Source organism: Schistocerca nitens, chromosome 4 (assembly GCF_023898315.1).
Source record: "Schistocerca nitens isolate TAMUIC-IGC-003100 chromosome 4, iqSchNite1.1, whole genome shotgun sequence".
Taxonomy (NCBI): domain Eukaryota; kingdom Metazoa; phylum Arthropoda; class Insecta; order Orthoptera; family Acrididae; genus Schistocerca; species Schistocerca nitens.
In genome coordinates, this window is record NC_064617.1 from 521,087,911 (window position 1) to 521,103,757 (window position 15,847).

The 15,847-nt window shown below is 41.3% G+C and overlaps 1 protein-coding gene across 3 annotated transcripts in view; it reads left to right on the forward strand.

Annotated features, from left to right (window-relative positions):
* LOC126251610 (TIP41-like protein) overlaps nucleotides 1-15,847 on the forward strand; it is a 61,294-nt gene that overhangs the window by 5,390 nt on the left and 40,057 nt on the right. For all 3 annotated transcript variants that reach the window (XM_049952148.1, XM_049952150.1, XM_049952149.1), the window contains 2 exons: nucleotides 4,745-4,924; nucleotides 4,999-5,218. In XM_049952148.1, the coding sequence (XP_049808105.1) occupies nucleotides 4,745-4,924; nucleotides 4,999-5,218 (400 nt within the window). The remainder of the gene's footprint in view (nucleotides 1-4,744; nucleotides 4,925-4,998; nucleotides 5,219-15,847) is intronic.

Genomic DNA, 15,847 nt, shown 5'->3' on the forward strand with positions numbered 1-15,847 from the left:
CTTCTCTCCATCTTTGTGGACTGTCATCACCATCACATGTGTCAGCCTCCAAAAGTATGTTTCTTATTGTCTCAGCTATTATGATTCCAAATGGTTTTTACTTCATTGTTTGACCAGTAAATTTTTGTGCACAATGTATGTGTCTGGTCTTCCTGGTTGTACATTTTAGAATTTTACAGCATTTCTTGTTATTTCATTGCTTGATTTATACAATTTCTCTCTCTCTTTTTGACATGTGTTATTTTAATGCCAGTTGTTAACCACTCTTTCCTTCCTCTGCAGGGTGGTTTGATTGTACACTTCAAAATGTTTGAAAAATAAGTTCAAGACTGAAATGAATTTCTCATTCACTTTGTCTGCCTGGTACACTTCCTTCCATTATCTCTGATGTAAAATATTTGCAAATAATTCTGATGTGAAATATTTGCAGACAAGGTAGTAGATTCAGTATTTATGATTCTATGTTCAACTTGGATGTGGCCATTTACTGTTTTCTGTTGGCAAGATTTAAGGTTGTAATTTGTCCATCATAATGAGACACAACCATTTATTTCAGCCTTTCCATGTAATCTGTTGGGTCCAGTAACAAATTACTAGTTACTGTCTTGCTGTGCCCGCATAATCTTGTTGGGAATTAGATCATAGGGAGTAGGTTGAAAGTAGACAATAATAATTCCATTTTTTTACAATGTATGATTTGAAAGAAGATTAATGTTAAAATTGTCACACACAATAATCTTACTGTTATTGCTATGAAGTTTTCATGTTTAAAAATTATTTTGCATATATTTGAAAAATAAGATGTCAAAAATTTCTTCCTTTGTAATAAATAATACATTTTCATTACCAAAAAAATTTTGAGCTGACAGATTTCAGATCGGGTGCCCCACAAGCCTAACAAGATCCATGTTTTCATGTGAACTTAATACATTTTCATTGTTAAATTTTTAATTTTAGAACACTTTCACCAGGTTGACTGTTACAGAAAAAGTATTATGATTCAGCAGCAACACACATTTATTTCCTGACAATGAAAAACATGAAATATCACACCCAAGTTATCAACTTAACATTGGAAGATGGTTTTGACATACCATACACCAATGTTTTCTGCAGTCTATGAAATTTTCTGGGGCATATATTCCCCAATACGTACAAATTATGTACAAACCTGCAGAATGACTGTGGTGCATATAATGTTTCAAAAAAATGTCTGTAATGTAAAAAACAACATAGTTAGTTATTTGAGACATTCTTGGACTGAAGAAGGTGGTGGTTTGATGTAATTTTTGTGAAGCACATGCCACTCCATGTGTCTACTCTCAGCATTCTGTATATGAACCCCATGGTCCATAGTATTTTTCTCAAAGGCCCAGAAGCATCTTGCTACATACTAGCACTAGACAGATGTGAGATGTGGACATCACAATGCTCAAAACTACCTATTACTTTAGTAGTACATATGTATCCATCTCTCTCTCTCTCTCTCTCTCTCTCTCTCTCTCTATCCCCTCCCTCACACACACACACACACACACACGCACACACACACACACTCTTCTTTTATTTTGATGAAATATTTCGAAACAATGTCAAATATCTGTTGTACTTACGACAGGTTCCTTAATAGTACATTTTACATGAGCAGTGACTGCTGCCCAATGCAGGCGCCTTGAACTTAATATCCTTCACCCGTACAAAAGCATAAATACAGCCTCTCTTCTCCTTCTCTTCTGTCACTCTCCCTGTGGTACTTTTTCACTTTTAACATGTCATGCTCCACCTTATTTTGCACTCACCCCACCCTCATGCCGTACTCAATGGAACTTCTCCATAACAGGCCATTTCATTTCATCTGTTTTCAGTGTAAAAATAGCATGATAATATTGCTTGAACACATGGTCAGATTGTAAATTACATACTTATCCATAGAAATAGCAAATTGTAATGAGTTATTAAAGCTGCAGAGTTGGGTAATAAACATACCATATCAAATGCAATGCATGTAAAATAAAAAAAAAAGAAATCAGCTGCAAATTATCTGTGTAATTTTCTTTTATCTCGTTAGTTTATGCAAATGAAATTTGCTACTTTAATGCATTCTGAATCACAAATTAGAGTCACTTGAATAATATAGTAGAGTTATAAACATGTTAGGTTATTTTACGTGTAAGTGCAAATGCGGAAGTTTTTCATTAATCTAGAAGAGAAACTCATAATGCCCAAATTAAGGTACCCACAAATAATACTTCATTTATTTGTTAATCTCATTTGAGATGCTTTTTCTTGTAAAATTATCATCTGTCATTTATTTTGTATTTAAGTGACAAATCAAAGCAGATGTAAAAGCCAAGAGAGTCAGTTTCATCCTTGAAAGTGGAGGTAGTGTTCTGGAACACGTTGTACTTTACGAAAATGTAATATTATGATTGAAGACAGTGTATTTTGTTTCAGGAAGAGGTATTACGTGGCACTATTATACTTGACACTTGAACTTTAATCTTTCATGTTACTAAAATGAGTACAGCAATCATCTTTTAATAGTGTTTCTTTTGTCACAACATAATATTTCATATGCCTATTTCTGCCCAAATTGTCTTCAGGATGACAGAACATATCATTATACAGCACATTCTTTTTTGATATTGACTGAGTTGTGGTACTGTGAGATGCTTGGACCCCAAATCAACGTAAAGTTTTCAATTTTTATGGGCATTTCTTATGTGTTAACAGAAAATATACATCTCTCTCCAAATTTCAAATCTCGTGTTACTTAATATATTCTTCCACCTACTTTTTCAGCCATCATCACATTTCTGTTCCCAATATCAGGTAATATGTTGCAGTATCTTCCAGCCAATATAATGCATATAAATTACAAATGAGTGGTTAAAATATGAAATGAGTGCTATGAAACATTCACTTGAATTTAACAATATGTACAAATGGAAATGGTTGTGCTTTTGTCATAATGTACTTCTTGTCCTCCATACATGTTCTGGTATTTGACTAGGACTGATTTGACGTGATTCAGAGGTTTAATTCTCTCTCTCTCTCTCTCTCTCTCTCTCTCTCTCTCTCTCTCTCAGTAGCACAGTATGCAATATTTTTTTCCTCTCATTGTTACACTTGTTCACATTGTTGTGGGATGGAGATATTGTCGGACAGGTATAATCACAGGCAGTGATGGACGACATGAAACACAGTACGTATGTCATAGAGTTGTAGTGGTATATGAATAATAAGAAATGGTACAGACTTAACTGTGTGGGATAACAGGGTAAAAGACATAAATAATGTTCAGTTTTGCCACAGGTTAGGCTCGAAACATAAAGTTTGATATTTGACTCTTAGTAGGGAATATGTTCTCCTTGGGAAATAATGGACATTTTGTACTACCAGTTGTTTATGCTGGATACAAAACTGTTGTGGACTCTTGCGGAATATTGTCCGACTCCTCTCTCAATGCAGTTTTCAGTTCTTGCATGATTCAGGGACTGTGTGTTCATTGAAAAACACATCTGCCAAGAGCATCCCCAGCACACACTACAGGGTTTAGGTCCAGGAAGTATGTAAGCCATTCCATATGTTCGATATCTGCACTTCCCCGTGTGTCATATACCTCAACGGTCCTATGTGGGCAGGTATTGTCATACATAAACAGAAAGTTGGTACCTACCGCAGTCCTAAACAGACATATATAATCCAGAATATTCTCCTTTCAGTACCACTCTGCCACTGTAACAGTACCTTGCACAAAGATACCCAGCAATGTTCGGCCATTCTGCATAATGCCTTCCCACACCATAACACCTAGGCCTTACTGATGACGTTCATAAAAATTTTGTGGTACATAATGTGTTCCCCTCTCTCTACACTCTAACTAGTGGTGAGAAGCAATTGCCACAGTGAAATTGGATTTGTCGGAGACCATCGCTCTGGACCTCTGTTGCTGACGCCAACCATCTTGCTCTCTTCACCAAAAAATTCTTTTTTGATGATTGTGTAATTGAAGGGGGATGCATTTAACAGTCTTGCAAGCATACAAACCAATCTGATTTAATCACCGCAAAATGGTTCTGGCAGAGACATACATACCAGTAGTGGTTGCAAGCTCTGTAGCGATCTACCTCAGAATGAGATGACTGTTTCTTTTCTCTAGTAGGGCTACATATCTATCCTCATATGGTATGGTTGTCCATTTACAATAACCTGCGTGCTTTTGCGTAGCATATCCACCTTCAGGAGCCTTTTTAATTGCGAGCTGACATATTTGGACACACACTGTACTGTGTCCACAATAGTGACACTTGACCAGCTTCGAGCTGTCCGGTTGCTCATCCATGATCACAAGCAGATGTGTTGCTGTATCACACCGAATATTGCATTAATTCCACAACAGCCTGTGTTAAACACCATACTGTATGAACTGTGGAATGGATACAGAGCATTCATGCACAGGCTTCATTACAGTTAACACGTCATGCCCTCTACATTTCCTTTTCTATCATTGGTTGAGTGTTCCATAACAACTGCCAGTTGTGGCATATCAATTTGCATTTGTCCCTTGGCAAGTGTCAGTTTTTCCTTAGCAGTTGTCAAGCAGTGTATTTTCCTTCAGAATGTTGTTCAGAGATTTATTAGTCTGGATTTTTTCTAGTTCTAGAGACAATGTCACATTCTCTGACCTAGAGCATTGGTAACAGTTTACATAAATAAAATTGAATAAATGTTTTCTTCACAGTTACAACAGTGAACTAGAGCTTCCACATTTACCTGACATGGTGTTCCCGAACAATGTGATGGTGCTACAGCACGATAATGGTTGTGGAATAGAGTTCAATGCCTTGGATGCTCTGCGAAGAGTCAGTAATGGAAAATTATCTTTGAAAGTTGCCTGTTCTGAGGAATGGAAGGAATCAAGGTATAAATTTCACTTGAGTTAGTTAATTTAAACTACCTTTCTATTGTAGAGAAAAATGCTTATTTTTTATGTAGACAGGAGCATGGAAATCTTGATGAAGTTAAGCCATTTGACTGGACATTTACCACGGACTATATGGGCACATTGTTGGGAAATTTTATTGTCAGACAAACAGATGAGAGGATAAATATTGAGAAACTACGGCAAAGGGAGCAAATATTATTTTATAATGATCTCACATTATTTGAAGATGAGTTACATGATAATGGCATTGCAGTTTGCTCAGTGAAAGTGGTAAGTATGAAATGTTATTACTCAAAATTAAACTTTTATTTTACCATCTATTTTGATGTAACTGTCATCAAGGAGTGTGACTGAATGAAATTTAAAATGTTGACTTGACACCAGAAATTGTCATCAAGCCACAGTCACTAAAACAACTGGTTTAGTGTCTTTCACTTCACAACATTTTGTGGTGTCAAATATTTTTATTTGACTAATTGGATTAAAAAGTAATTTAGGATGTGTACTATTGAAACTAATATCCAATGTATTACATTCAAAAACACTCAAAAATAAATATTAAAATCTCAAGTGTATGTGACTGAATAGTTTTTATTCTGGTCACATGTTGAAATAAAGGAAAAGGAAACAACCCTGGACTTCGTAACAGTCAGAGGAGGCCACCAGACCTGCAAGATTGAGAAGGGGCCATTAACACAACGCCCCTATGGGTCCAGGGGTTAAAATAGGCCCAAGGTATTCCTGTCTGTCGTAAGAGGCAACTAAAAGGAGTCTCTCACTTTTCGGCCCTGTAATTTCAGGTCCCATTTTATGGTCTGACCTGCCACTTTCCAAAATTCTACAGAAGTGTAGGCCGTATGGGGAAGGACACCTTACATGGTGCACAAGTTATCCATGCTGCCCTTAGATTCAATCTCCTGAACCTCGTGCCATGGCTTTGCGTCTCCACCTGCAATTCAACTATTTGGTCAAGGACACTTTCTGGGTATGTCATCTTCTTCCATTGTCTCCTGTCCTCTTTCGTCCCCATGACAATATTGGATTTCTCTGCACCCAATATCCAGCATGGTAGCCAGTCCATTGTGGTGGGGCCGTCATGTACCCATTTGGTAGTAGTCCCCTGACAACACAGGGATCACACAGGCATCAGGCCTGAGCTGTAAACTCCCCACGTATGCCAAGGACTCCCAGCAACGGCCATCATGCCAGGTGGCCTTTGCTGTGGGTGGGTAGCACCCGTGGGGAGAGCCCCTGATTGGAGTGGGTGGTGTCAGGGTAGATGATCCACAATGAAGCAGGCTAAGTCATCTCTTGCTGGTGACCATAGGGTTCCAGCAGTCTCTAAGAAGGGCAAGATCGAGTACAATGCTGACAGATATGACCCTAAATCGTTTCCCTCCCTCACTACACCATGGGAGGAACGTAGGACTACAGAAAGAAGATAGCCATATTTGCCTCGGTATTTAGTCTGTAGCAGAATGGACGAGAACTCCTTTCTACCTACAAAGCCTCAATTTTTTGTTGAACATCTTGAGGATAAGTTTGGGGAAGTGACACCACTGTCCAAGATGAGAAGCAGAGCAGTCTTGATTCAGACAGTATTCTCAACCTAATACCAGACTTTACTCGCTGGGTGATATTCCTGTTTCCGTCATTCCTCGTGAAAGTCTCAACATGGTCCAGGGGATTATTTTCCATCGCGACATCCTCTTGCAGTCTGATGACGAGCTCTGCGCCAATCTAGAACAGCGGGGTGTTCATTTCATCCTGCACATTTACATGGGACCCAAAGACAACAGGGTTGCTACCGGTACCTTCATCTTGGCATTTAATGGTTATACAATTCATGAGGAGGTCAAGGTGATGGTTAACCGCTGTGATGTTAAACCATATGTCCCACCCCCTATGTGGTGTTTTAAGTGCTGTAAACTCGGGTACATGTCTTTCCGCTCCACTTCCAGTGCCACATGTCAAGACTGCGGACGTCCACTGCATCCAGATACTCCATGTGCGCCTCTTCCCACTTGTATCAACTGTTGAGAGCAGCACCCCCCCCCCCTGCTCACCAGACTGCACAGTACTCCAAAAGGAGTGGAAAATCATGGAGTACAAGGCCCTGGACCAGTTGACCAAGAGGCTAAATGTAAATCTGAATGATTACACCCTGTTTCATTGACAACCACATATGCTGCAGCTACATTACCATCGCTGTCACATTCACCGGTCGTACCACACACTGTGCCACAAACAGTGGGCCCTCCGGGCCTCCAAAATACATCCGCCCCCTTGGTAGTAGGGGGAAAATCTCCTTCCTTTGCTCCCAAAGTACCTACTTCGGGAGCAAGGCACCCCCCCCCCCCCCCAACACAGGGGACATCGGTCCCCTCCCCCCAGCCAGAGAAGAAACAGCCTCCTCTGGCTCCTCTTGTGCAGGAGGGGTCCTTTGGGACCCTCTCTCCCAAGGTCTCCACTAATGTCACAGCGGACACTCATCTGTGGCTAAAGGAGCCAAAAGCTGCTGGATGAAGAGCTTCATGGTCTTCCTCTGTGTCTGAAGCTACTTCAGAGAAGTCCTCCCAGCAAGCCCCTAAAGAGAAGTGAGAGGGCAAGCAAACAAAGAAGTCTGCTAAGAAAAAGGACCCTCCGGTGGCTCCAACACTACCACTCCCTACCAGTTCTACACCTTTGGATGAGGTGGAGATCTCAGCATCACCTGAGGACGTGGATCTCACTGATGCCTCATCCACAGTAAGAATGGATACAAATGCTCAGTCGGTGGCAGCAGGTGACCCTGAGGCTTAACCTTCCTCCTAGTATGCTTCATGCTTTCCCATCTTCATGATAACATCATCCTCCAGTGGAATTGCTGTGGTTTTTTCCACCACCTGGCTGAGCTACGGCAACTGTTAAGCTGTACACCTGCTTCTGCATTGCCCTCCAAGAAACCTGGTTCCTGGCAATGCAGACCCCTGCCCTCTGCGGCTATAGGGGATATTACAGGAACTGTAGTGACTAAAATAGTGTGTCAGGTGGAGTTTGTGTCTGTCCTGAACTCAGTATGCAGTGAACCTGTGCCCCTTCAAACCCCTCTTGAAGCTGTGGCTGTCAGGATAAGGACGACGCTGGAAATAACTGCCTGCAGTCTATATCTTCCTCCAGATGGTGCAGTACCCCTGAATGCATTGGCTGCACTGATTCATCAGCTCCCTAAACCTTCCCTACTTTTGGGAGATTTTAATGCCCATAACTCCTTGTGGCGTGGCACAGTGCTTACTAGCCGAGGTAGAGATGTTGAAACATTCCTGTCTCAACTCAACCTCTGGCTCGTAAATACTGGGGCCCCCACACATTTCAGTGTGACTCATGACACTTACTCGGCCATTGATTTATCCCTCTGCAGCCCAGGACTTCTCCCATCTGTTCACGGGAGAGCACGCGATGACTTGTGTGGTAGTGACCACTTTCCCATCTTCCTGTCACTCCCCCAGCGCCATTCAGCCGGATGTCGACCAAGATGGGCTTTAAACAAGACAGACTGAGAAGCTTTTACCTCTGCTGTCATTGTTGAATCTCCCCCACATGATACCATCGATGTGGTAGTTGAGTGGGTCACTAGAACGATTGTTTCTGCAGCGGAAAACACGATCCCGTATTCTTTAGGGTGACCCCAGCGAAAGTCTGTGCCATGGTGGTCACTGGAAATCTCTGAGGCCATTAAAGAATGTTGCTGAGCTCTACAGCTACATACGTGGCATGCTTCCCAAGAGCACCTAATAGCTTTTAAACCGCTCCATGCCTGCGTTCACCAGCTTATAAAAAGACGAAAGCAGGAATGTTGGGAGAGGTATGTCTCAACCATTGGGTGCCATATGTCATCTTCCAACATTCTGGATGAAGATCAGACGTGTTTGTGGGTACCAAACCCCGACAGGTGACACTGGCATTAACATCAATGGCGTGTTACCTACCGATGCAAACGCAATTGCCAAGCACTTTGCTGAGCACTATGCTCGAGCCTCCATGTCGGAGAATTATCCCCCATCATTTCCCACCCTCAAATGGTGGATGGAAAGGAAACCCCTCTTGTTTACTGAATGTCACAGTGAACCCTATAATGCTTCATTTACAGAGTGGGAGCTCCTCAGTGTCCCTCCATGTTGCCCCGACGCAGCTCCTGGGCCAGATCGGATCCACAGTCAGATGAACAAACACCTCTCGTCCCACTACAAGTAACATGTCCTTGTCATCTTCAACCAGATCTGGTGCAATGGCATCTTTCCATCGCACTGGCGAGAGAGCACCATCATTCCATTGCTCAAACCTGGCAAATACCCGCTTGATGTGGATAGCTATTGGCCCATCAGCCTCACCAACGTTCTTTGTAAGCTGTTAAAACATATGGTAAGTTGGTGGTTTTATTGGGTCCTGAAGTCCTGTGGCCTACTGGCTCCATGCCAGGGCAGTTTCCGCCAGGGTCGCTCTACCACTGATAATCTAGTTTCCCTCAAGTTTGCCATACGAACAGCCTTTTCCAGATGCCAACACGTGGTTGCAGTCGTTTTTGATTTATGAAAAGCTTACAACACGACCTAGCGACATCATATCCTTACCACATTATACGAGTGGGGTCTTTCCCGATTTTTATCCAAAATTTCCTATCACTCCGTACTTTCCATGTCCAAGTTGGTGCCTCCCATAGTTCCCCCCCACATCCAGGAGAATCGGGCTTCCGCAGGTCTCTGTATTGAGTGTATCTCTATTTTTAGTGGCCATTAACAGTCTAGCAGCAGTTGTGGGACTGCCCATCTCACTTTCTCTGTATGCAGATGACTTCTGCATTTCGTACTGCTCCCCCAGTACTGGTGTTGCTGAGTGGCACCTACAGCGAGCCATCCACAAGGCGCAGTCATGGGCTCTAGCCCTCGGCTTCCAGTTTTCAGCCATGAAGTTGTGTGTTATTCACTTCTGTCTGCATCGTACCATTCATCCAGAACCAGAACTTTACATTAATGACAATCCACTCACTGTAGTGGAGACATTTCAATTCTTAGGACTGGTTTTTGATGCCTGATTGATGTGCTTTCCTCATCTTGATCATCAGAAGTGGAAGTGCTGGCAGTACCTCAATACCCTCTGCTGCCAGAGCAACACCAACTGGGGTGCAGATTGCTCTACTCTGCTGCAGTACAGAGCCCTTGTTCAATCCCGCCTTGACTGTGGGAGTCTGGTTTATGGTTTGGCAGCATCCTCAGTGTTGTGTTTACTTGACCCAGTGCACCACTGTGGCATTCGACTGGCAACAGGAGCTTTTAAGATGAGTACGGTGACCAGCGTCCTAGTGGAGGCTGGAGTTGCTCCATTGAAGGTTAGGTGTGCACAACTGCTCGTCAGTTACATTGCACACACTCGTTGTTCTCCTGAGCATCCAAATTACCATCTTCTTTTCCCACCCACGGCAGTTCATCTCCTGCATCGGAGGCCCAGGTCAGGGCTCATGATTACGGTTCATGTCCAATCTCTTCTGTCTGAAGTGGAGTCTTTGCCTTTACCACCTGTACCCGAGGTCCATTCACGTACACCTCCATGGTGTACACCTAGGCCGAAGCTTCGCCTGGACCTTTCACATGGTCCTAAGGACTCAGTTAACCCCGCAGCTCTCCGCTGTCACTTCCTCTCAATTCTTAACCATGAAATGGTTTACACCAATGGCTCGAAGGCTGATGGTCACTTTAGTTTTGCGTATGTTCATGGTGGACGTACTGAATGGCACTCCTTGCCAGATGGCTGCAGTGTTTTCACTGCAGAGCTGGCGGCCATTTCTCTTGCTCTTGAGCACATCTGCTGATGCTCTGGCAAGTCGTTTCTTCTCTGTACTGACTCTTTGAGCAGCCTACAAGCTGTCGACCAGTACTATCCCCGCCATACTTTGGTAGCGACCATCCAGGAATCCATCTATGCCCCGGAATGGTCCAGTCATTCTGTGGTGTTTGTGTGGACCCCAGGCAACGTCGGAATCCCAGGAAATGAACTTGCCGACAGGCTGGCCAAACAGGCTACAAGGAAACCGCTCCTGCAGATCGGTATACCCTTAACTGACCTGTGATCATTATTACGCCGCGAGGTTTTTCAGCTTTAGGAGACGGAATGGCATAATCTCAGTACACACAACAAATAGACATGCTATTAAAGAGACTATGAATGTGTGGAACACCTCCATGCGGGCCTCTCGCAGAGACTCTGTGGTTCTCTGCCAGCTCCACATTGGCCATATGTTGCTAACACATGACTACCTCCTCGGTTGCGAGGATCCACCTTGGTGTCACTGTGGTTCACACATGACTGTCATCCACATCTTGCTGAACTGCCCACTTTTAGCCCCTCTGCGGTGGACTTTTAACCTTCCCAACATCCTACCTTCGGTGTTGGGCAACAATGCCTCAACAGCAGATTTAGTTTTACATTTTGTTGTTGGGGGGGGGGGGGGTTATCATACCATCTATGGATGGGCATTTAGCCTTCCTTCTGAGGCCACCACCCTCCCTCTGTTTTAACTCCGTTGCACTTTCTTTGCATTTGTTTGTCCTGGTAGTTTTCTTTTCCCTACATGTGTTCATCTCACCTTTCTTTTTGGGGTGGTCATTTTAACATGTTGCAGAGTGGCCGGCTCATCCTCTTTTATTATTGTGATCAGCCAGCCCAGACCATCTGCTCTATGGTTTCCTTCTTCTACTTTTCCTTGTGGTGTATGTTTTCCCCATTTATTGTTCGCTCCATTCGTTTTCTTTTTAGGTGTGGTTTCTCATTCCTTTTCCCCTTCTACTTTCTCAAAAGTACTTTGGGTGTTTTTTGTAAGTTGAGCCTTGCTTGTGTCAGAAAAAAGAAACTGATGATCCTGTAGTTTGGTTCCATTATACCCCAAACCAACCAACCATTAACACAGAACTGCAACAGGAAGAATGTCTTTTTTTCATCATCAGTCTATAGAAAAAGAAACGTGGGAGTTGATATTTACTTTTGAGTATTTGTTAGTTGTCCAACTTCAGTTTTTCTTAATTTATTTGCATTGCCTTCATGTTTAATTGTGTGCGGATACCATTGACAATGCTGCTGTTTGCTCACATTCCTGACACAACATTACTTAAATGAATACAAATTATTTATAGTTGTTGTTTTATCATAATAGGTAATAAAGTCATTCAGCAACAATCCTGAGGGAAGTTAATGTGCTGTGAACCCAAAAAGTCTCTCAACTTCGAAATGATTTGACAGATAATAATGTATCCTGAGTAAAATTATTATGACTGTGTGACTATAACATGAGGTTGATTAAATTTTGATTACATCATGACATGGTCACACATCTGTGAGATTTTGCTGAAAGTTGCTCGGCCTTGTGAGCTGTCTTGATATGTGAAATCTGCAGATGTAAGTAATCTAATATTAAAATGAAACAATAATTACTAATTTTTTTCATCTTTCAGACTTCCCGTGTTTTTAGCTTCATTTTGTTCAAATGTTCATTCAAAAAAATTCTGAAGGCACAGCAACTTACTTTTGGTATAAAAATACAGTTAATTTGATGAGCTCTTCACTATTAGTTTTTTATAAGTCGAAGTCTGAAATGTTGTCTCTGCGTGGATACGTAAGCGGTTGTGGAGAAGACAATATGTATGCAGCTGTAGCTTTAGGTATTTGGATGCAAATGGCTAAGACATTTATTCCTACCATATATTTTTGTTAAAATAAGTATAAATTCAAAATTATATATCATTGTCACAGTACATCAGATTTATTACAGCAGAGATTATAAATCTAAAATTCTGAGTATAATGCAAACTAAAATGTTAAAAAATAAAGTACATGTAAGTGTTTGGCATTGGAAGTAAGGTTGACTTAGTTGTGTATTACATGCACTTTTGTGTGTGTGTGTGTGTGTGTATGTGAGAGAGAGAGAGAGAGAGAGAGAGAGAGAGAGAATTTCAAACAGGAGCCTTTTTAGAGTGAGATAGATACACATTTCTTTTATTTACAAATTTATTCATCAACAAATCAATGATCTATTGATCTATTCTTAGTTAGTTTCATGAAACTTCTTGGCAGATTATAATTTGTGCTGGACCGAGACTCAAATTTTGGACCTTTGCCATTCCCAGGCAAATGATCTACCACTGTAGAGCACTTGCCTGCAAAAGGCAAAGATCCTGAGTTGAATTTCGGTCCAGCACACAGTTTTAATCTGGCAGGAAGTTTCATATCAGTGCACACTCCACTGCAGAGTGAAAATTTCATTCTGGAAACATCCCCCAGGCTGGGGATGAGCCATGTCTCTGCAATATCCTTTCTTCCAGGAGTGCTAGTTCTGCAGGTTTCGCAGAAGAGCTTCTGTGAAGTTTGGAAGGTAGGAGACGAGGTACTGGTGGAAGTAAAGCTGTGAGGACAGGTCGTGAGTCATGCTTGGGTAGCTCAGTCGGTAGAGCACTTGCCTGCAAAAGGCAAAGGTACCGAGTTTGAGCCTCGGTCCAGCACACAGTTTTAATCTGCCAGTAAATTTCATATCAGCACACACTCTGCTGCAGAGTGAAAATGTTATTCTAGTTATTTTCATGTTTGGTAGATCATTTGTACAATTAATCATAATAATGTGGAATGAGTCATTTTACATTCATATGTTAATAGGACTACATGCTGGCCATTTATAATAGCTCTCTCCCCCTCACCCTCCCTGTCCCTCACCCTCCATGTCCTTCACTGTCCCTATCCCTCTCCCTCCCTATCCCTCTCCCTCCCTATCCCTCTCCCTCCCTATCCCTCTCCCTCCCTATCCCTCTCCCTCCCTCCCTCTCTCTCTCACTCACTCTTTCTTTTTTAAAAAGATACAGATGTGAATTACAATTTGTAATTCCTATTCATCATCTTTTACACATTGCATAGATAGAAATTTTTCTACAGAGTAAAAGGAGTTGTCAAGGAGACACTTTCTCAATTTCCTTTCAGGTTTAACTTTGCTATCTGTCAGACATTTTATGTCATTGGGTTAGTGATTAAATTTTTTGTGGCAGCATTGTACATCCATGAATGCCATTGTTTTCTTTTGGCGTTGTAATTATGTATATCATGGCTCCTTTTGAATTATCTTCGGGTATTTACAACAAACTTCATGAGGGAATAAATAGACTTGCAGTAGTCAAAACTCCTTAATCAGATGTCTACAAGATGACCGTGGGTGGGCACCACATATTATTCTTGCAGCATGTTTTTAAGCAATAAAGACCTTCTTTCTTAAAAATGAGTTGCCCCAGAATGTTATTTGCCATCATTGAATGAAAATATGCAAAATATTTTGTTTTTCTCCCAAAGATTTGCAGTGATTTGAAGTGCAGATGTGACTGAACTAAGTTGTTTTTGAAGTTAGAAAATGATCATTTTTCGCTAGTTTAATTTCTCATTAGTATGGTTGCCTATACATTTTGTGATTTCTTCATTGTGTGCTAAACTTATCGTCAGCATAGTACCTCTAAATGTACAGAACTGAATGTGTTGTCTTCTTTGGAATTGAGAGTGAGACCATTTCCAGAAAACCACTCAGTAATACCCCAGTTCACGTAAGAAACAGATTGCCCAATTGCTTGGTGTAGTAGGCAACACTTGTTAGGGAACGGCCACCAGGCAGCGACATCATCACACCTTTTCTTGTGGCACCCAGCACTAGATGTGCAATATGGGGCAAATCTCGTCCATATGCGTGAAGCGACTAGTCTCTTTCCATCGTCTGGTCTCTGTGAAGTACATCTATTTCTGACATACCGTTGGTAGTGGATTGAGTCCTCATGCCGAGTGCCTGCGAGTACGTCAACTGTGGAAGGAGTAGACGGACAAATCCTGAACTAAAAATGTTCAGATTTCCCGTCAAAGATAAAGAAAGGTTACCAAAGTGGATTTTAAATTCAGGTAAATTAATAAATTAGTTAAGAGTAAGAATTAATAAAGAGCCCAAAGCATTTGATCCTATCTAAATATTCTAGAATTTTTAAATGAAATCATTGCTGCAATTTGTCCTTTTTTTTTTAAACTGTTTATTCACTTCACTATTGTGATTTTGGCTGTAGAGGCATTTTAGTGTGCAATGTGAAAACTGAAACTAATATAAGATATGAATAACAAAATGCAAAGCATAGTGTGATAACATTTGGCAAACACAATTTAAGAAGCATTACTTTACAACACCTTTCTATTGGTACTTGAAAATGGCTCTAGAGCTGAAATCGCCACAGTGAAATAAATGAATAATAGCCATGATCTAAATCATGGTATATACTAGAGCGAGTGAAGTGAATGTAAGTGAACAAGTGTAAAAACTCATTTACAATGCTGCAAACGAGTATTCGTAGATAATTCGCCAATGTTCACTGCCATTTGTTTATACCCTTGAACAAGAGGGAATGAATGAAGGGAGAAGAATAGAAGAGAATGAGCATAGCATGCAAACTATAGATGCTGCCTATTTTAATTTTTTTTTATCTATGCGGCAATAATCCTCGTGCAGCTTTCACTTGAAAACAACACTACTTACAGCAACAGGTGTGCGCGGGTGCGAATATGGCCAGCAATAATTGTGTTGTGTTGCAGATAAAAACCTACCTCTGTTGTAGATACCTGTGGATTATCTTTAAACTGTACAAAGTAAATTTTTAACATAATTATGGCTTGCTGTCTGTGACTCTTGAAAGTTGACATCACTAAAATATGCTCGAAGAACAGACTTTCACTTGTATGTTATGCGTTTGTAGCCCCCTTTCAGCAACTATGAAAAATTCATCAGGTGCAAAATATCTTCTCATCGACTGCCTTTCTAATTAAAAATAAGTAACAAATATATTTTGTACCACTCTTATATCATTT